The sequence below is a fragment of the Poecilia formosa genome, unplaced genomic scaffold (assembly GCF_000485575.1).
Source record: "Poecilia formosa unplaced genomic scaffold, Poecilia_formosa-5.1.2 Scaffold0, whole genome shotgun sequence".
Lineage (NCBI taxonomy): Eukaryota > Metazoa > Chordata > Actinopteri > Cyprinodontiformes > Poeciliidae > Poecilia > Poecilia formosa.
Window position 1 is genome coordinate 6,839,702 of NW_006799939.1, and position 21,987 is coordinate 6,861,688.

The 21,987-nt window shown below is 39.9% G+C and overlaps 2 protein-coding genes and 1 long non-coding RNA gene across 6 annotated transcripts in view; 1 reads left to right on the forward strand and 2 right to left on the reverse strand.

Annotated features, from left to right (window-relative positions):
• Positions 1 to 3,314: 3,314 nt before the first annotated feature.
• LOC107833007 (uncharacterized) lies at positions 3,315 to 4,297 on the forward strand. The gene is made up of 2 exons (XR_001658726.1): positions 3,315 to 3,383; positions 3,431 to 4,297. It is a non-coding gene; the product is annotated as an uncharacterized LOC107833007 (long non-coding RNA).
• Positions 4,298 to 6,156: 1,859 nt separating this feature from the next.
• pou3f2b (POU class 3 homeobox 2b) lies at positions 6,157 to 7,891 on the reverse strand. The gene has a single exon (XM_007567964.2). It carries the CDS (start codon positions 7,790 to 7,792, stop codon positions 6,506 to 6,508), a length of 1,287 nt encoding a protein of 428 aa, XP_007568026.2. The 5' UTR covers positions 7,793 to 7,891; the 3' UTR covers positions 6,157 to 6,505.
• A 7,064-nt stretch (positions 7,892 to 14,955) lies between these two features.
• LOC103151010 (proprotein convertase subtilisin/kexin type 4-like) overlaps positions 14,956 to 21,987 on the reverse strand; it is a 215,007-nt gene continuing 207,975 nt past the window's right edge. For 3 of the 4 annotated variants that reach the window (XM_016681040.1, XM_016680937.1, XM_016680963.1), the window contains one exon: positions 19,435 to 20,473. In XM_016681040.1, the coding sequence (XP_016536526.1) occupies positions 20,234 to 20,473 (240 nt within the window). In that variant the 3' untranslated portion in view covers positions 19,435 to 20,233. Of the gene's footprint in view, positions 17,558 to 19,434; positions 20,474 to 21,987 lie in introns of those variants that run through there. The other variant, XM_016680995.1, reaches the window with a different exon arrangement.

The window sequence follows — 21,987 nt, forward strand, 5'->3', positions numbered from 1 at the left end:
TGTGTGTGTGTGTGTGTGTGTGTGTGTGTGTGTGTGTGTGTGTGTGTGTGTGTGTGTGTGGAGGAGGGAACGCGGCTCGGAGACGAGCGCCTTTTTCGCAAACAGGCTCGGCAATTATAGTCCGAGTAATTACGCGCTGAAGGGGGAGACACGATTCGCCCCGCTGCTCAACAAAGTTCATGTGAAGTTATAATTAAACAATAACTCGTTTACAAATGAACGCACACGCGCATTTGTGTACTTAAGTGTGCAAAGAGTAATTAGCCGCGATGCATCTGAGTGAGAGTGAGCAGCCGCAATGTCAAACGATGGAACCACACTGAGGCTGAGAGTGTGTATGTGTGTGTGTGTGTTGGGGTTATATATGGGAGGTGTGTGTGTGTGTGTGTGTGTAGTGTGAAGTGTGTAAGACAGAAGCAGTACAGATTGGATGAGTGATTGACACAGAGGCTCTGAGGTGGACATGTTTGACTTTGTGTTCAAACAGAAGAAGAAAATCTCCACATGTGAGGCCATGTTTTCATAGTTATGTTGTTTAAGCTGAGTCATTATTTGCTCCAACATGCTGACCAGTTACACTTTCCTCTGACATCATAGTGAAATAATGTAATAATATTCCACTTTAAAATGGCAATTTTATGTAAAATCAACTTTTGTGAGCTTTGTATCATGTTATAATGTTATTCTCTCATCAAAAACAAACCTGGAGTGTTGCCTTGATTCGCTCTTGGATGTTTGCGAAATCTTTAATCTCCCATGGCAACCACTCATCTGGGCAAAATGCCTGGGTGGACCTAGCTTCGCCTTCGAGGACAAAGTTCCTGCTTGGAACTGCAGTTACCAAGCTTTGACTCCCCCACTCAGCTCCTTCAGACTAGCCAGCAGCAATTGGCAAACATCTGTTGAAACTGAGCATCAGCTGAGCTCATTATAGGAGTCACTTCTCAGTGAGACGCTGGTAAAGACTTAATAGAGGAGCCATGTTGTGATCACTTCCTGAAGGCGGAGTTTCAGAAAGAGCAGGAGCTTCTAAAAGGGACAGAGGCCTAATTATGAGGAGTTAAATTATAATGTCAACTTTCTTTTAAGTCATATTTTTGATGTATTTAACAACTGAAGGTAACATAGTTAATTGATTGTGCTACAAAATGGCACAATATTTCTGAGAAGTATTTTGAACCTGATATTTGTAAAATAAATAAATAAATAAATAAATAAATAAATAAATAAATAAATAAATAAATAAATAAATAAGAAATGGGAGAAAATTTTAAAATGACCTAATTTCTGATCAACTTAACTACAAGCAACAAACATCCAAAAAGCTGACCAGTTCTACGCTTTCAGAAAAAAAAAAATAAATAAAAATCAAGGGCTCTTGGAAGCCCCCTGCTGACCTGGAGGCCACGAGCAGAGGCTCAGCTCACATATATCACTGAGTTCTTCTCCAGCCAGCTCACAGTCTCATATTGGATGCATTATTTTGATGAGAATTTCATATTACTAATAATATTTTAAAAATCTAAATGAATTTCATATAGCTCTTCAGCCACAGCAGCTCACATTTCCTCCCCACCAGACAGATATCTCACCAAGTTTCCTCATGTCTGCTGTCAGTGAAATTTTATTTCAAATTTTGTATGTTTGCAGCTTATTCTATCCAGTGAAAGCCAAAATTATTCATACCCCTGGCATATTCAGGTGAAATAAAACATTTTTTTAATTTAATCAACAGGTTCCTTCTGTCTGATGGTACTTATCGTTTAGTAAAGAGATTAAGATTAGGGTGATGGAAAGGAGGCCATCCCAACCTCACAGACAGCTGACCTTCAAAACAACCAAACAAAAAAGAAAAATCAAAGCACCAAAAGAGTTTAAAAATAAATGGCTGCTCAGTAATAATGAGAACGGCTTGATAAAGTTTTTTTCTGTTATTTATTGGCTAAGTTGTAAACAATTTTCTACATTCTGTTTGTCAATAAAATTACAGCTTTTAAAAAAAAATTATACTATTTTACATCATTGAGTCATGTTGCCTATCAGAGACAAACTTCTTGACTGAATTAAAATCATCTTGAAATAAATTCTGCCAGGGGTATGAATAATTCTGGACTGAACTGTTTATAAACATGGCACCATTTCATCACGTTGATCAATAAGTGGCTGTAAAATGAGGCAAACATAAAAGACCAACTTTGACCCATTCTGTTTCATCTGAAGATAATTTTCATTACTTATTTTCCAGATGCGTTACCTCAGATACAGTAAGTTCACAGCACTTTGAATTAACGCACATTTCTTTTCAGATTTTTTTTTTTAAGAATAAACTGGAAAAGTGTCGTTAACATGGATAAACTCCACTAACCACTTAAATAACTAAGAACATCTTTAAGCTACTTGTTCTGATATCTTGAAGATTTCAAATTCTCAATTGGAAATTTTAACCTAAAATTGCCATTTTCAGTATAAACTGCATCTTTACGTTTATTTTTGTTCCCCACCACCACCACTTCACCCCCCCTTAAAACCACACACCTTTGCAATCTTGCATTTTGTTCAGTAAGAATTATTCAGATTCCGTGCACCATGTTTTTTTGTTTGTTTGTTTGTTTTGTTTTGGTTTTTTCCCCCCTGGCTGCAGTACAGCGATTAAAGATCTTCAACTCACCCTTTGGTCGTGTTGACGCCACTAGATGGCGCTTGCGCACCGACTTTCCTCCATTGCTTCAGACTTTCTTCTTTTTTTTTTTTTTTTTTGCTGTCTCTCTCTCTCTCTTCCCTCTCTGTGAGCCTGATGGGAAATTTCAAGTCACCTAAATAAAAAGGAAGGTGTAATTAACGCGTCGCGCTATTAATTGCATCTGCTAGAGAGCGGATGAAGGGCACCGGGGCGTGCTTCACCCCCTTTTTTACTACGCGGCCCCCTGAAAAGTCTGCTTGGGATATCAGAGACAAGGAGAGGAGCTGCTTCCTGGTGTCACACGTCCAAATGGCAGGTCAGGTCAAACGTAGATGATGATGATGATGATGATGATGATGATGGGGGATGATTAGGCAACTGATGTGGGAATGATATAATATAAACTGTGTCTATCCTTATGAAAACTGTTGCAGATTAAATACAATCAGGTCAATAAAATCACTTTTCAGCAGAGTTTGGATCGATTAAAGGGCCAACATTCAGTTGTTGTTGTTTTTTTTGTTTTGTTTTGTTGTAACCCATCAAAGTACAGATTAATGATTACAAACAGGAAGTTTGTGTTTTCACTTGATGCCATTGATGACTGATCAGACAAAAACACCCATTATTCATTCATATATAATGCTGAACATCTCTTTCCCAGCTCAATGGAACAATTTGATTTAAAATCAAAACAATGATAGTAACAATAATAATAATAATAATAATAATAATAATAATAATAATTAGTAATAATAATTGTGGCAGATTTTGGCACTTTGGAGCTAAAATGAGCAGCTTACAGTTTTTCACTCCTTCAGGAAACATTTCAGAGAAGTGGTACTAAAGGAAAACAGAGAGCTGGTGCTTTCAATATATCTGCTTAAGATATATCTGCTTTTGCCATTTTACAAGTGTCGATTTTATTGTCTCCCAGAGACGATCTGTTTGGCCCCGTTTTAAGTTTAGAATCTGGCAAATTACGGTCAAGCAAACAAATTAGAGAAATCACTTCTGTCATCATCTCAGACCAGCTGAAATGAGAAGCAGAAAATGCAAATAATAGTAACAATAATAAAAGCACTTACAATTTTAAGTGGTCAAAAGCAGTCACTGTAGTGGACCCCTTTCAGTCCTTTCCAGGGGCCACTTTTTGCTCCTCGGGCCCCAGCTTGAAGACCTAACCGAATCCCCCTGCCCACGATGAAAGCTGTGGCCTCTCCGGGCCAAAGTCAGTCCGTTTGGAAGCAGAAACAACATCATCAGCTCACAATCATCCAGCCTCATTTTCTCACAGCCATTAATTCCTCTCAAACGACGGAGCTGCAGCCACAGCATGAACCTGCTGCAGCAGCATGAACATTTCCTGGCTTTATCACTGCGTTTTCTTTAGACCCCCCCAGCCCCCCAGAAAACAAAACAAAAAACATGTAGGCTTGACATTGGAAAAAAAGCCTTTTTAATATCAACCTCATTATTTAAAAATGTGCAAGTCCCTTTGTTCATGTGGCGAGAGATGAAACACCAGCAGGCGTTTATCACCTCTGATAGCTCGACCCCAAGTTCATCCAGTGAATATGCCCCAAATAATAATAATAATAATAATAGTAATAATAATAATTAAAAAAACCAAACAAACAAACAAACAAGCAGTAAACAGAACAAATCCACAGCGTTGGATTGCTACAGGTCTACATCCCACAACTTCAGTCAAATCTGATCGTTTCATTAAAGCTACCGAGGAGAGATTCCAGTGATCATTTCTGCAGAAACAGGAGAGGGGGAAGAAAATGAAAATAAAGTAAAATAAAATAAAATAAAATAATAAAACGAAAGGTGGGAATAAAATCCCTGGATATGTATCTTTGCATAAAACAAACAAACAAACAAAAGCGAGCTACTGTTTGAAATTAAAACATATATTTATATATACATAACTCTGTCTGACTAGTCCAGGCTGCCTGCCTCCCCTCTGCGTCTCAGTTTAGCTTAAATAGATTCATCTCGGTTTTTTTGCGTCACGTAAATAAAATAAGAATGACGTAATAAATTACAAGCTCAAACAAAAACAAAACAAAGATAGAAAAATAAAATCGACTTGCTGTAACCATACAGTCCCTCCACAATAAAGCAATAATAATAATAATAATAATAATAATAATAATAATAATAATAATAATAATAATAATTTTCTTAAAGGGTGCAAAATTTGGAAATATATTTTAAAATTATTTGAAAACAAAATGTGCAAAATCATCATCATCATCATCATTATTATTATTATTATTATTATTATTATTATTATTATTATTATTATATCTGTTAATATATTATGTTTATTAGTTATTATCGAACGCGTCGTTCTGGAATTTTTTTAATTATTTCTGACCGTTTCTAAATATTAATCTGTCTCGGTTCCGGTTTTGAAGCGCTGTTTTGTGTTTTAGAGGTTTTTGTGTTTTGAACTGTTTTTGTTTTCCACTCAGAGCGGACGGGAAGTGACTCAAACCAAAAATGAATTAGCTGACATTTAAATCAATAACACAAGAGCTGCAAATTAAATGCGCAAAAAAAGAAAGAAAAAAGAAAAAAAACGCATTTGAGAGTTAAATTCGAGCGACAAAAAGAACACGCAAATACAAGGCAGTAGGTAGGCTGGATTCTGAAACTCAATAATGAAAAAACAAAAACAACTAATTATAAGGGGAAGGGGGAACAAAAACAAAAGTGCCCCAGTGAAAATATATATATATAATTTTTTTTAAAAAAGGGATAAATCCATAACTTTTTGTTTAAAGTTGTACAATATTTACAGATGTGAATCCGAATGTTTTTGCTGCCGTCTTGTTATTATTTATTCATTTTTATTTTGCTGAGATATCTAGAGCCCATCATGTCGTGGGAAAAGTGCCAGATAGACCAATCAATCGCCGTGGAGCCTTTTCTTCATCTTCTTCTTCTCCTTCTTCTTTTTCTTCTTCTACGGGCAGAACAAACTCTCTGAGGGAGGAGTTCATGTTATTGAACTGGTTGTGATGGCTGAGAAAAAACCCAGAGCGGTCTCTGTGTTTACGCCGCTAATTGCAGAGGTCGCAGCACGACTAATAATAATAATAATAATAATAATAATAATAATAATAATAACAGAAATAGATGAGTGACAGCTGACCTCTGTGCTGACAGATGGGACTCCACTGGACTGGGGCTGCAGCCTTTTTACTGGCCTCCACTTCACTCCATTAACGCAGCTTTCTGTGACCCTTATCTGCCCCCCAACCCCCTTACCCCCTACCCCCTCCTCACCCCCGGTGCCCCCTTCGCTGCAGGACGCGCAACTACAAACTAACCCGCTTCTGCACACAGCAACAATGATGTCGGAGTTGGTAGAAAAGTGAAAACTATTCTGCTAGGCTTTTCATCTAAAAATACCTCCCTCCCTCTCTGTTTTTTTTTTTAAATATTTTTATTTTGTTATTTTTTATTTTATTATTATTTTTTGAGTCAAATATAATTTTGAATACACAACAGGGGCTACACCTTGAAACCGCGTCGACTCACAGTGCTGGGCATGTGTCCTCGGAGAGCACAAACTGTCCCCCCTCCATCCCCCCCTCTCTCACCCTCCCTTCATCTCTCACACATTCACTGCAGATATCGTGGAGGTGCTCGCTGCAATCTATTATACATAAAACACTCACTAGATCGTCTCATAGTCCAGTGATTTATATATAACCTCGGGGATAAATAATAATATTAATTAATAATAATAATTAAAAAAAAAACAACAACCGATGAACAAGTCCTGGAGGAGCGGTCCGGTAGAGTTCATTGGACCGGGGTCTGGACCCCGTGGTGCGGCGGCGTGTCCCCGTACACATCCTCGCTGCCCGGCAGCGCTCCTCCGGGAGGGGTCATGCGCTTCTCCTTCTGTCTCCTGTTACAAAACCAAACTCTGACCACTTCTTTCTCCAGGTGAAGACTGTCCGCCAGGGTGATTATTTCCGACGCGGCCGGCTTAGGGCACTTCAAAAAATGGCTCTCCAAAGCTCCCTTTACGCTCACCTCGATCGAGGTCCGTTTTTTCCGTTTCCTGCCCTGCGCCGCGATCTTGTCCAGGCTGGTCGGGCTGCCCGAGGTGGAGTCCGCCTCCTCCAGCCACTTGTTCAACAGCGGCTTCAGTTTGCACATGTTTTTGAAGCTGAGCTGCAGGGCCTCAAACCTGCATATGGTCGTTTGGGAAAACACATTTCCGTACAGGGTCCCCAGGGCGAGTCCCACGTCCGCCTGCGTGAACCCCAGCTTGATCCTCCGCTGCTTGAACTGCTTGGCGAACTGCTCCAGGTCGTCCGACGTCGGCGTGTCCTCGTCCGAGTGGTCGTGGTGACTCTGCGGCCGGTGCTGGTGCTGGTGCTGGGACGCGGGGTGGCCGTGCTCGCTGAGGTGCGGGCTGTGGTGGTCCTCGTGGCTGTCCCGCAGGTTGTGGTGGTGCATCCCCTGGCCGCTCCCCGGGATCAGCCCGTTGACGCCGAAGCCCGGCTGGGAGTAAATAAGGCTCTGGCCGTTCGTCGTCGCCATGCTCGGTATGTGCGCCGCCGTGGTGGTCCTCCACGCCCGCGCGTCGTGGTGGTTCCCGTGCGCCTGGTGCACCAGGTGCGGCGGCCGCGACTGGTGCTGCAGGCTGCTGCTGGAATTGTGCATCTCCTCCCTGGCGCTCTGCACTGCGGGCTTGATGTCTTGCTCCGCGCCGATGGGGCTCGAGGACCACGGGGTCCCCTCTCCGTGGGACAACGCCGTGATCCACTGGTGCGCGTGGCTGAGCGTGTGGCTGTTGCTCTGCAGCGGGTAGTCGCTCTGCAACAAGCTCTGCGCGTCCCGGTACGCCGTGGCTTGCTGCATGCCGCCGGGCTCCGAGTGCACGATGGATGCGCTGGAGGTGAGGATGCTGTAGTGGTTAGACGCTGCGGTCGCCATGACTCCCGGAGCCGGACTGGTCGCTCTTATTAAAGGAACCTCGCATTTGACAGATCCGCTCCTGCCCATAGGCGGCTCCCAGGCGCTCTGCCAAGTGGACGCCGAGGCGCACCTGGACTCCGCGCCGCCCCCGTCGCTCATTGGGCGTCGAGGAATGATGGACACGGTTGCCAGGGGTAACGGCGCGCGGATTGGCTCGGCGGGAGTCTCAACAAACACAGCCTTGTTTTGCCGGAGAGGTGCGAGTTGTTTGAGGCTCCTGTGGAAGCGGAGAGCCGGAGTGCGGCGCGAGGAGACGGAGCTCCGGGATCAGCAGGTGCGGCTGTAAGATCCAGTTGATTTACTCTGGCAGTCAGGTTTTTATCCGGACTCAGACTGCAGGTAGTCGAGCTCCAGCTACGGGGATTTCCTCTGATGTAGGCAACAGATTTATTTTGTTGGTTAAGGTGTTATTGTGCACAGCAGTTTAGGTTGTGAAAATGTGATTATTTTAGTCATGTTTATTGGAAATGAGACGAATTAATTGCACATTTGTATAATCTTTATGCGTATATTGTAACAAATTCACTTTTTTTTAGAGCAATTTTGATATTTATCACTGCAGGCTGGGTGATTAGGAATTTTAGGACGTTTTATTTGTGCAATGCTGCTTATTTAGTGTGTAAAAATTCATAACACCATTTCTACTAACAAATCATCATTTCGACTTCTTTAAACTAATGGAATCAAACTATTAGTTTAAAGATGTAAACTACTAGATTACTAACTATTTAGTTTAACTAGTGACTATTTATATAAATATTTTCACTATTAATTAGCGGGAAAACTCAAATAAATGCGTTTTTTGTTGTCGTTTCAGGATTAAAAACACTTTGAGAAAATGCTAACAACGTATGTTAGAGCTGCAACAAAAGTACAATTTCCCACTATTTTTAGTTCCATAAACATACACCCAACGCAGTAGCATGTAATTACATCTGCAGGTTTTAAGTTTAACAAGAACATGAGCTAAAGGTTAGAACAGTGCTTTGATAAATAAAGTAACAATCCTCGGTTTTCTGTTGTATTTAATACACTTAATAAACAAACTGCAGCGGTTTTTCTCTTGCATGTCCTCATGAGGGAACAAGCGTCAGGTCTGAAAGGAAACGGGAAATCATCCAGGAAAATAATATCTAGCATGTTTTATTTAACAAAAAAAGGGTTGTTTTAATTTATTAATAAATAAATATAGTTTCACTACAAAAGACGTCTATTCCTAATGCTGTTTATAAAACAGCATTTCCAGATTAAATAACGCCCACCTCATAATCATGTCACAGTTCATTTTAGGTTGAGTGAATCTCCAGACTGCTAAAGTTCTGATTTTGTTCACTGGATATTTCTCAGAGATGCTCAGCTGCTCTCTGTAAACAAACTGAGCTCAACCAATCAACTTAAAGCTTTAGTGGGCGGGGCTACAGGCGAGGCACGAGCTGGTATTGGACGCAGTAAAAATAAACCTACTTTACTGCATTTGCCCCCAATTTTAAAACTACATGTGTAACTTGATCTGGTTGCTTTTAACTCTAAAAGAAAAGCAACAATTATTCAGACTTCCACTAACATAGTATGATACTTTGATTATGAGACATAAAGTCAATCCTTGTCAATGTTATCTTGTAACCTTTATCAACTGCTTGTTATTTTCAACTGAAATATCAGTAGAGGCAAATTTGTCTTTATTGTAAGAGAGGGGACAGTGTGGCAGCCTTTTTTCAGGCAGCTGACTGGCAGTGTGCAGCTATAGGTGGGGGGGAGGGCCATGTTATTCTCATGTATGATCCAGAGAAAAGTGTCTGGCATTTCAGTAAACAGACTTGAAACGTAGCAGTTTGGAAATGATCACTTTTGAAAAGCTTGGCGTACACCTGATGCCAGAAGCCCAAGAAAGAAAAAGTAACTTTGAGCTGAGTTTTAGTGTTGCATAAGATAAAAATATCTTGATTTTAAAAAATGAAATAAGACAGTAAATGAAGTCTTGAGGCGTCTGAAATCCGTTTGCAGCTCTTTAAGGATATATTGTGGGATTGTTACAAAGGCTGTGCAGAAAATGACTATCAGCAGGAAAAAAAGTCAGTGAATTTGTTTCCGTGTCTTCTAGAGAACCGCTGTAGATGCAATAGTGAGTCCAAAGGCTTGCTCATCGTCCAATGAAGCGAAAACAGACAGAGGTGAACAGAAGGATTAAGTCCAAGCTAAGGCCTCCAGTTCGGGGCACGGAGGGCAAGCCTCCATCCCGTCCCAGCTGTCGCTGCCCCCGGTGTCAGCTTCAGGGACCAGGACTTTGTCCAGAGAGGGGACATTCCTGGCCGACTGCTGCTGGTTGCCATAGGGAGAGGTAAATGAAACAACAGCAGTTGCATCACTGCCGATGCCTCTCCTCCCACCCCACCCCACCCCAAACCATGACTGTCTAAAGGCCTCTATTTAGAGAGGCTCTGTGCTGAGGGGACAAAGCCTTTGCAGGGATAAAGGAGGGAGGAGTGAAGAACGCAGGCCCCCAAAAGAAAGAGAGAAAGAAAGAAAGAAAGAAAGAAAGAAAGAAAGAAAGGAAGAAAGAAAGGACTAGAAGAGCTGAAAAAGATGAGATTATGTCTCTCCTCAGAGCTGCTCCTCACTCTGTCGAGGGATAAATCAAAACCGAACAGAAACGTAATATTTTGTGACCAGAAGCAGATTTCAACTTTACAACTTCTGAGTGTTGTCACCAATTTAGATTTAAAGGCGCAGATACGTCCTACAAGTACGGATGCAATTAAAAAGCACCGTAGGTTGGTCTGGCCTACAACAATTCACTTCCCACCAGATATAATGTTATTACCTAGTGGCAACAAATTAAACCAATAAATCAGCCCATACACTTCCCGATATCCCCAATTTATAACTTTCTTACTATGCAAATGACTGAAACTGTAATTAAACATTTTATTTAATAACGTGGACAGGCAGTAAAATTAAAAGGCAATAAAAAAGCAATCAAAGAAATACTTTCGCAAAGAAAAAAAATCCAAAGTGTTCAGGGAACACACAAAAGCCTATATATTAAATATTCACACTCACAAATCATTTTCAGCCATGTTAATTTATTTTTTTTTTAAAAAGTTCACACAAGGACACATGTCAAATGTGCAGACAGGAACATGAGAACAATGCAGAGGCATGCAGGAAGATTCAGGTGCTAATTGCATCGGGGTCGGTTCTCTCTGACCTGGACTGGATTGTTTTATGATCCATGTGCTGGTTGAAGGCATTTCTAAAAATTTTTATGGTTGCTTTGACTGGTTCTTTATTGGCAAGGGTGGACAATTTTAATCTGTATTTTACAAAATGAATGCTGCAAATTAAAACTATTTCGTTGGGAAAGTTTGATAAGTACAACCACATACGCCTAATGTATCAAATATGATACAAAACAGACAGAAATTAAAGGCAGTCATCCAACTTTTTGAAAGGCGCATCAAATACAGAGTTCAATTTAAAACTATTATTTTCTTAACATCATTCTTTTGAATCAGGCTTTAAAATTTAACTGTACTTATAGCTTTAAACTGCAATAATTTATTAGAGGCAGGTGCTGATCGCATCATGTTCAGTTCTTCCTGACCTGCACTGGATTATTTTATAATCCATATGCTGGTTGAAGGAGTTCCAAAACTTTTTTATGGTTGCTTTGACCACTTTTTTTTTTTTTTAGGTGGCCAGGGTGGACAATTTGAATGTCTATTTTGTTAAAATAATATAATACTGCAAATTAAAACTGTATTTGGTTGAGAAAGTTTGATAAATACAACCATTTATGCCTAATGTATCAATTATGATACCAAAAAGACAGAAATTAAAGGCAACTTTTTGTAAGAAGCATCAAATAAAAAGCTCAAATGAAAACTACTACTTTCTGAATATTATCTTTTGCCTAATGATTTGAAACTTTGACTATCATAGCTATAAAACACAACTTAGTTAATTGCAGCATGTTGTGTTTTAGTGACCTTTAATAATCTTAATTGGAGCTATAAGTAGGCCTGTCACAATTACAAATTTTGATACACGATAACTTGTCCCAGAAGTTATCGCGATAAACGATACCATTGTTGTTTTGAGACCACCTTCAAGTAATATAATGGTGATAGCATGACAACGCAGGAACATATTCTCAAAAATCAATAAACTTTAAATTTTAATGAACATTTAACACTGGAACTGGAAGACATTTTAAGTATCTGAAATAAATAAACAAAACAACAGAAACAATAAATAAGATGAATTATGTAGATTCTATAAACAAAATTGTCCTTAAAAATGCTAGTTGAGACCAAAGCATCAAACTGAAGACCAACTTTGGTAGAAAGAAAGAGAAAATAGAGATTTTTTTTTTAATTTATCATGGGATTAATTGATTTATCGTTCATTGTGAGGCCTAGATATAGTTGTCTTAATCTCAATAGCACAGAACGCATAATTTTTCCCCGTTTTTGATTGGATCAAATGTGCAGCGGTAAAAGCTGCTTAGCTGTGTTGTTTTTTTTAGGGCAAACTAAAAATCTCCGTTTGGTTGGGAAAGTTTAATAAATACAACCACATATGCCTAATGCATCAATTATGATACAGAGAAATTAAAGGCGACCATTCAACTTTTAGTTAGGAGAATCAAATACAGATTTAAAATTAGAACTATATTGCTTTCTGAATACAATTTATTGTATCAGACTTTAAAAGGTTGACTATATTTATAGCTATAAACTGCAATAATTTACTACATTATTATTTTAAAGGCACGTGTTGACAAGACAATGACAAAAAATGCAAATATGCTGTAAATTCCTAGTACCTGTCTTAAATTAAATACACTTTTATAGCGAGCATAAACATCATTACGATGTTTACAGCAGTAATGCATGCACACTCTGTGATTTAAAGTGGATAATGAGGATCAAGAGAGTAACGCACACAAAATGGTCGTATTCCACGTAAAGCCGAGCTCTTTAATGAAAGATTTGTGATTGGGCCTTTAATGGATCTCATTTCATAGGCTAATAATCCTTTATAGATGTGGCTCCAGCTGCACTGACGGCTCATGCAGCCACCAGGATTTAAGTTATGCCGCGAAAAGTTTCCGGGCACGACTCGGTCATTCATTCTGCTAATATTCCACATTATTGTGGCGTAACATTGAAATCGGCCAAATCAAAAGAACATTGTGGTAATTAGGCTGTAATTCGAGGAATTACCACATCGCCACACAGGCTTAAACAGTCGTGTTGGGAGAAACGCGAAGCACATTATTTTAATGGCGTAATATGCAAACTACGGCTCGTTTCAATTACATGGCTTAACAATGCATAAATGATGCGAGCCTTGTTATTTGGACTTCAGGGTCTGCTGTTATTCAGTCGCTCGGAAGGGCCAACGATGGGGGCCCTCCTCCCAGGCACCGGGGTGCTGAGCTGCTGCCAAGCTACATTTAAGGGAGTGAAGTGAACGGTGGGGAATGTAAGCGTTAAATTAACAGTAGGATAATTATATGACCCGTGTGCTGTAAAGATTCAATTTCTAACACTCTAATTAGGCGACTGTCTCCCCCATACATCAGCTCACATCCCTCTGCCAGTTTCTCACCCGAAAACGTCCTGCGAGCGGAAATAATTAGATTTTATTAAGACACGGCTCGGGTAATAAAGGAAATCAAAGGCTGGGGCTGGTTGGATATGAAATGTTTTCAGAATCGCCGACTTCCTCCTCACACAACTTGGCCCAGAGAATCCAAGGTGAGGGCTGTTTGAATATGGAGAAACTGGACTGTGATTGGACTGTGGAAGATTTTTTTTTACTGATATGATGCAGAGAAAGTAGCAGAATGCTAATGACCAACTTCATAGAAGAACCTTTGTTGCAGGTGGTCATGTTTTCTAAATTTTAACATGTTTCTCCTGTTGTGTCTTAGGTCTTAAATACAAAACAGAATTCATGTTAAAGACATTCAACACATCAAAAACATCGAGACAACAAAGTTTATGGTTTCAGTTGAAGAGAGTAAGTTTTATTCATATCTAAGAATCTATAATCATAAACACTAATAAAAATCACAATAATCCAAATGCTTTCAACAGTCAGGTCTCTAATACTAAAATGACTGAGCTGTCTCTGAAAGGAGGAATGAAGCTCAACTGCACAAAACAATTAGTTTTGATATATTTGCCCAAAAATATCTTAAAACTGCAAATGAGCGTATTAGTTTGTAAAAGCAACAAGAGGAAAACTAACAAGATTCGCTACATTATTAGCTACACTATTAACAACTTTGTAACAACCCATGACTAAAAACTTAATCCATTAAGGCTGATATGTCTATATGGATCCTATTATTAAAAATATCAACTTAATGAACTTTAAGAATTTTTAAAACAGTTTATATAGTTTTAAGTATTTCACTTTGTGTCCACCTTTGATTCGCTTAGCGACAGCGCTAATGCTAAAGACAAAGCTACCAGCATGCTAACCTTCATAAATGCGGTGGTTTTATTAAAAAGATTAGCATAATAAATTATATGAGAGACACAAAAAGTTTGTACTATTTCAGTAATGATTCATGACTCAGTCATTATGAACCAATTCTTGCTTTTTGGTTGTTTTTTTTTCAGGATGGACAAACCCTATGAATAAAATCATAATAATTAAAATTTAATACAATTTTGTTCTGCTTGGATTTCATTAATCTTTCAGTTGTTACATTTACATAATACCAATTTACTATAATTGATTAAAATCTACCAGACTAAAATGCAGCCAAATTTCTTTTCTGGGTTGAATTCTAGCAGCGGTTTTTTTTAAAGTGTAAATGCTAAACATCTTAGTGATGTTTTGCTGCAAGTTTGCTGTTGTTTGGGCTGGCTGCAAAGATTCTAATTTTCTTTTTCTTTATAACTTTAACATTTAGTCATGTAATTCTGTTTCTACTTCTTTAAATATTCACGTGTAAACCGGCACACATTGCATGTCCATCTGCCTCTAAAAGTTTTTTTATTATTATTATTTCAGACCAGCATGCTTGCATCTCAGTCATTTTCTCCCTGTTTCAAGTCTTACATAATGGGAAGGCGGCCGACCCACGCCTTTCATCTTTACTGTAATTGTTGTGTGCATCAAAGATGGGGAGATTGACGGGGCTGCATGGGAGGATTAATACAGTGGGTGAGTGACGACATACTGAGCTGTTCGGTCAGGACGGAGAGAGGGAGAGAGATGGAGGGGGGGGGAGGATAAGCAGATAAAAAAAAGTAGGAGAGGACAAAAAGTGGGGAGAGAGTTAACGAGAGGGAGAGCATTAATTGTGCGCTTTGTGCCGGGGCTCTTTTGCTGAGTGTGGCTGTCGAGGTGCGGGCGCTCACCCCTCCAGCAGCCCGCCGTGATCTGAACCAGCTCTCAGGCTGCTGTATTCCAATGCAATTAGGCCACTCAAAGGCCTGCTTAAAGCTGCACCCCCACTACACACACACACACACACTCAAATAGCAACAGCCCCTGTGGATCCCCCCCCTCCATTGTAGCAGGGAGATGTATTCTGTCGCTCTTTGAGGCCCCTGGATGAAGAGACCACCCCGGGGAGCAGAAAAGAAGCACATTTCTCTCACTTTTCACTCCTTTTTTCCCCCTTGTGCATCTATCTATCTATCTATCTATCTATCTATCTATCTATCTATCTATCTATCTATCTATCTATCTATCTATCTATCTATCTATCTCTCTCTCTCTTCCTGTTTCTTCTGGTCTATCAGCCCAGGCAGACACAGAGCACGCTCGCTCCTCCAAAGAGACGCAACTTGGAGTTAGTGCGCCGGATGAGACAAAAGAAGCAGAGCGACGGGGCATTACTATGATGGATGTCATTGTGGGACTGCTTTAGCAATATCGCTTCCCCTCTCCCTCTTTCATTATTCATGCAGCCCTATATTTCAACAAGTGGTGTGGGCCGTGCAGCTCACCAGCTATAGTCCCCACAGGCTTCGGCACTGCGTCTCCCCCCACACACACACACCCCACACACCCCACCACCACCACCCGCCTTTCCATCCCTTTTAACAGAGAGCTCCTCGCAATCTCTTGGCAGAGTTTCAGTGTGTCGTTCCCCAGAAAGCATTTAAAGCAGATTACAAACCTGACGCTACACCTCCCCAATAAAAGGAGAGAGAGAGAGAGAGAGGGAGAGAGATAGAGAGGAGAGGAAAAAAAACTGGCACATTAACACCTGCAATACTGCTCAATGGCATCAGCAGATTAACGAGGTAATCCACACAATGAGGCCTTTGATTCGTGTGGTTTGGCAGGCAGCAACGCCAGGCATAATGCACACTGTTATTCCAGGCTGTCCCAGTGCAAGAGAAACCTGGCACAGGCCATTTCCTTTTTTTTTTTTTTTTTTTTTTCTCTTTTTTTTTGTCTTTTCATCAAGACAAGCTTTTGAAGAATTTTCCATCTCGTGCATCTGGTGCTTCTATAGCCTGAATCCTTGTCGGGAGAAATAACCTGCTGGCTGCTCCCCGTGGCACTTTTCTTTTTTTTCTTTTTTTTTTTTTTTTCTGCGGGGCTGTTTAAACAAGAACCCCCCCCTCCCCCCACAAACTCCCAAACACACACACGCACACACACTCCTCAGGACCATTCCCCCCGCATAAGGACGTGCGCGTTCGTGTGCTCGAGCCAGATATCGCGGTGCCATCGCTCATGTGCGGCTCGATTAGCCCCACGTGCCTCGTTCGTCAGACGCGGAGGCAGAAGCAGATGGCGGGAGCCGCGCCGTGTTACCACGCCGCAGCTCTATGTAACGCTGCTCTAATTGAAACATCAATACCAGCCTGTCAATACGCCGCCGCTACTTTACAAAACACCACGAGCAACCTGACCCGCACTTGACTGATACAAGATTGAGACGACTTGATTTAAAAAAAACAACAAAACAAAAACAAAACAAAAAAATCCGCTACTTTATAGCAGAAAAAAAAAAAAAACTTTTTTCCCCCTGTAAAGTTTTTTTTTTCCTTCCAAATATTCCACCAGCAAGGAAGATATTTTCCCTCCAACGCATCTCTCTCACCCGTCGTGGCACATTTTTAATGAATTGATAAAAAAAAAAGAAAGAAAAAGTTGAGGGAGCGGCCACGCGGCTGTGATCAGTAATTCGACGCTATCGAAAATTCAGCGGAGAACAGAGAGAAATTAGGCGGCTAGGAATTAATTTGTTATTTGTCCAGCTCAATGAGGAGTGACGCAGCCTCCTTAATGAACGGGTAATCCATTTCTTATTGCAGCCAAGCTGAATTCACCCTTCACTGAAGTGGAAAAAGACAAACATATCGCTCGCTAACCCTTCGCAACTCGCGGAGGCGAACTGAGGAGCGTTGAAACCTCTTCCTCTAACTATTTTCTTTCTTTCTTTTTTGGGGGCATGGGAGAAAGGATTGGTGTGTTTGTGTGCAGTTTGGGCAGGTGGGAAAAAGGATTGGGTAAAAAATTTACAAGCTACAATCACAGCTGACACTGGGGTCACACACAGTAGAAAATACAAGTCGATTTGTGATCAATTGGCTTGCTGCACAGAGGAAAACAAGTCTTTATTTAATCATGTTCCATGTTGTGTCTTCTACTCCCTGACATACTACACCCTCCCAACCTCTTTTTTTTCTTCTTACAGAGCTTCACCTAGTGGTTCTGATTGGTCCAATTGGTCCGTCTTCATGGAGACACCCTTTGAGTCTTATGATGGTAAGGACCAGCTCTGCCGGTCCGTCTTCTTCCTTTAGGTTCTGTTTTCGTCATAAGAATAGGTCTGGGTCGTAGGGAGGACATCTGCTGAACATCTGATGGACGTAGCTGTGGAAAAAAAAAGTGACAATCATTCTAATCATATATGCATCAAACACATCCATGGTTTTCTCAATAGATATACAGTGGAACCCCAGTAATGGTGAGAGTTAGGGACCATAGTTGACCGTGAACAGAAGAAATAAAGAAATACTTAGACACCTCTGAAATGATAAAAGTTGCCTGTTTTAATAGTTCAAACATAAAATTCACCTTAATATGCCTTAATACACATGGTAGAAGCATTTTGGCAATACCACAGGAGCTAACATCCATAACACTGATACAATCAATCAGTGCCAGGGAAAGGAAATAGCAATTCTTCTTTGGCTGATTTGTAAACCTCGGTGTATTGTTCATCAAGTAGCAATGTGTCTCGGTATTTCAGCTTCCCAAGGTGGATTTCTTTCCAATATCTTAGTTACGTTCTACTAAAAAATGGACGAAAACTGAACTGCAGATAGATGGGGGTTCACTCTATCGACAAAATTCACACGAACTTTTGGTAACAAGCCAAGTAATCCACACATGCAAAGAAAACAACAAATTAGTTGTTTATAAAGTTATGTACAATAAAGTGGATTGGTACAGGGAATAACTACTGAACACATGAACAAAACGAAGCCTAGAAGACAAAAAACAAAAAAAAATAACAGATCTGTCAGTGTTTAGAATCAGCTGCGATCAGCTGGTTTAATATTAATTCATTAACATTAACTGGTTTCTTGTTAGCAAAGTATTGGACAGAGAGATAGGGAGATAGGAAATTTTAATAAAAAAGAAAGTTAAATTTTAATAAAAAAGAAAGTTGACCGTTGCAAAACATTTGGACGGCAATGGTTGGGCATGTCTTTCTAAATCTCTAAGTATTCCAGTGAACGCCCGTTGGGGCCATAATCCAGAGGAGAAGTTCAACATAAAGCAGACACAGCCAGGCATCTCTCATAGGATTTCTGATGGAAAAGTCAAAACTGTTGTCCAAGAGCCAAGAAGCATTAACAGAGATTCTCAGAGAGACCCAGAAATAGCAGGCAGAGTTTTACCTGGAGATTAAGGCTTAAGTTAAACTCTTTGCAGAAACCATTTTTGGAGGAAGAACCATGTCAGAAGGTTGTAAGACAGTGTGGGTCATCTTACAACATGTGCTATTGCCACACCTTCAAATAACTGAATGGAGGATGAATGGATAAATGTACCAGGACAACCTAAATATCTGAAGATGACTTCCAAGGAAGACAATGGAAATAGAGTGGATAAGGCTAAAAAAGACAAAAAAAAAACCCCAAAAAACATATTTAAGACATTTATGTACTTATTCCCAGTTCCAATAAATTTTTTGACCATAACTTTATTTATAAACTAATTTGCTTTGTTTTTTTTTATGTGTAGATTACTTGGGTTGTTGCTGAGAACTGGAGGAAATTTCATGCCAGTAACCCCATTTAAAATATATTTACTCAGAACAATATTGATGTGTCCAATACATATTTTACCCACTGTATATGTTATAATAAATTAATTGATGCTAGTCTACATTTAATCTGTAAAAAAGGTCTTATAACAACTTCAGGGCATCTGTAGGTTTCACCAACTTAAATTTAAGACTTTTAAAGGCCATTCTGAATGGAATTTATGACCTGTAAATAAATCATATAGCTTGACAACAGAAGTCAACCAATGACAAAGACCAACATCGCTCAGCTAACTGGTGGCAATTTAGCGTTTTCTTACCCATTATGACCTTAAATAAGCTCAATAGCTAGCTAGCGAAGGCGTATTAGCATCTGGTTACCATTAACTGCAACCGCCTCAAGTCTTGTGACTCAAACTTTTGCGTAACAGTAAAGTCCCACAAGAAAAAAGGAAAACTACATGAGATTAAATAGTCCTACCACAACAAAATTTAAGACCTGTGATTTTTTTTTAAAAAGAAGAATTTAAGACATTTTAAGGCCTTAAGTTTAGATACATGAATACAAGAGTTTTTAAGGACGAGCAGACACATTTAACTAACAAATCTTACTAAGAGCAGTGGTTTCTGATATGGTTCACTACCCAGGGCAGAATGTATAGAGGGCGCCACCAGCAACTAAGAATCAGTTTGTTGGTGTTGAATCGTTTAAAACATGGCCCTGCATGAAAGGTGCTGAAATATATTAAAGTGTTTTCCTCTGATTCATTATCGAAATCCAAATTTTGGTATTTTTAAGGAGTTGATGCTTTATTTAAGCATCTCCAGTTTTAAATCACTTCTTTCTCTATACAGCCAATTCTTTCAAGTATAGTTATCGCTTCAATTTACTTGTGTGTTGATGCTACGCTAGCGTAAAAGCCTCACTTAACACACTGCCACCTACTAGGCAGTTAGTGTAGGTTCACAAAAGTATCTATCTATCTATCTATCTATCTATCTATCTATCTATCTATCTATCTATCTATCTATCTATCTATCTATCTATCTATCTAAGCTTCTCTATGTTTCTAGAAAGTTCTATATGAATAAATATTAATCTAGCATTAGACCCAGGCTGCCATTCATGCAGTGAGATTTTTTCTGCCAACAATGAGCAACATATGAAACCTAAAAGCCACAGCTACATATTTGTGGGATGAAAACATTGATTTTATGAACTGAATAACTGTCAAAATATTTGCCAGCTTTAGTAACCGTTCCAGCTGTAGACATCAACATATGTGACATAAGAAAAAAAAACAAAACAAACATACATCTTGGTGGCCAAGCGGGCTTCCTGCCAGGTGTGCCTCACATGAAAACATATTTGTCTGATTGAAAAATATTTTCCCGCATCTCATCCAAAAAAATTCAAAAACGCGCTGCAGTTTACAAACCTTCAAAGCCTCCCTCCACGTCAGGGGCTCGATGAGGCTGAAGCTCGTCATTCTGCCTCCCGTAGTTTCCAACATCTGGATCATGGAAGAGATGTTTCACATTAAAGCAGGCAGTGTGAGTGGCATGTGCCAGTTTCAGAACTAGAAATACAGTGGAGATTATTTTACTGCTTTCCATGCAACAGCTAAATAAAGCAGAAGAGGTTAGGGCATCGTAAGTTATGTGTCAAACTCGAGGCTCAGGGGCCAAATCTGGCCCAGTGTAATTTTTCATGTGGTCCTCTGGATTATAAAAGCAGGAGTGTTCAAAGTGTGGTTTGGGGGCCATTTGTGATTCTTGATATGGTTTTTCAACCCCTGACCACAAGATTAGAACAGTAAAAATGTGGCCACAAAAACAGAAAACAGTTCATGACCTGAAAAATGTGGAAGTTGTCCATTTTTCTTTTAATAAGTCAACAGTTTTTCATGTTTTGGATCTTTACTGATACGCAGATTTCATTAAAATGTTTATTATTGAGCAGATACAAAAACAAAATAAAGAAAATCAAACTAATTTTTACGTCTTTAATTTAAAGACGTAGTTTAAATCTGCCAGTTTTGGCCCACAGGGCAAAAACACTTGAACACCACTGCTCTTAAATATGATTTTATCAACCAAATCAAAGCATTTTTTTTAAATTCTGCATGCTGTCAAAGTACATTAACATAAAAATATGCTCAATATTTAATTTCAAGAAGCACTCAACAAATGCAGAAAGAGATATTTATTAATATTTTAACAGTTTTATCAATACATTCTGCTACAACCGGCCCTCTGAGTACATCCAGGATCTTGACATGACCCAAAAATGAAAATGAGTTTCACACTCCTGCCATAAGTATCAGTGCTCAACATTATTAGACCCACACTGGTAAAGGTGAGGGGCTTTCATTCCCTTAGAGTCCCACCCACACACCTGGCGGCAGCCGGGGCATAGGTCATTTTCTGGAAAGCTCCTCTACACACACACGCACACACACACACACACACACGCACACACACACAACATTCGTTCCTGTTAAGATTCCTTGATGTCTTCCATCTGCTACAGCGTGGCTTACAGCAGGAGTCACGACTCCTCTGACATGCTTCTGCCGCTTTGCGTAGAAGTCACGGGTGAGAAATTTTCGAGCAAACACACAGAGAAAAAGACATTCACAGAGAATTTAGTTTCACAGTAAAAAAAAAAGAAAAATCGACAAGGACAAGCAGCTGAACAAGCTCCGTCCAACAGGAGCAGCGTTCAGCTCGCGGTAACAATGTGATCTTGGCTCAAGTTTTCAGCGAGCGTTGACATCTCTCTCTCTGTCTCTCTCAGAGTTGTGAGGATTCCCGAACTGGCAGCTTTTCAGCGGGGGTTTTAGCGATACAGTATTTACAAGGCATGAGCAAGTGGGAGAGCTGCAACAGACGGCGCCGAACACGGCGCTTTCAATTATTTCTCACAGCATTCATGAAAATAGAAGCACAGCAGGGAGTACAGTACGAGAGACCAAACTATAAAAAGAAACGCTGAAAAAAAAAAGAAAAAAAAAAGAGAACTCCC

Bases quoted from the DNA above. Each gene is read 5' to 3' on its own strand.
- pou3f2b (XM_007567964.2), bottom strand. From the start codon at position 7,792: ATGAGCGACGGGGGCGGCGCGGAGTCCAGGTGCGCCTCGGCGTCCACT.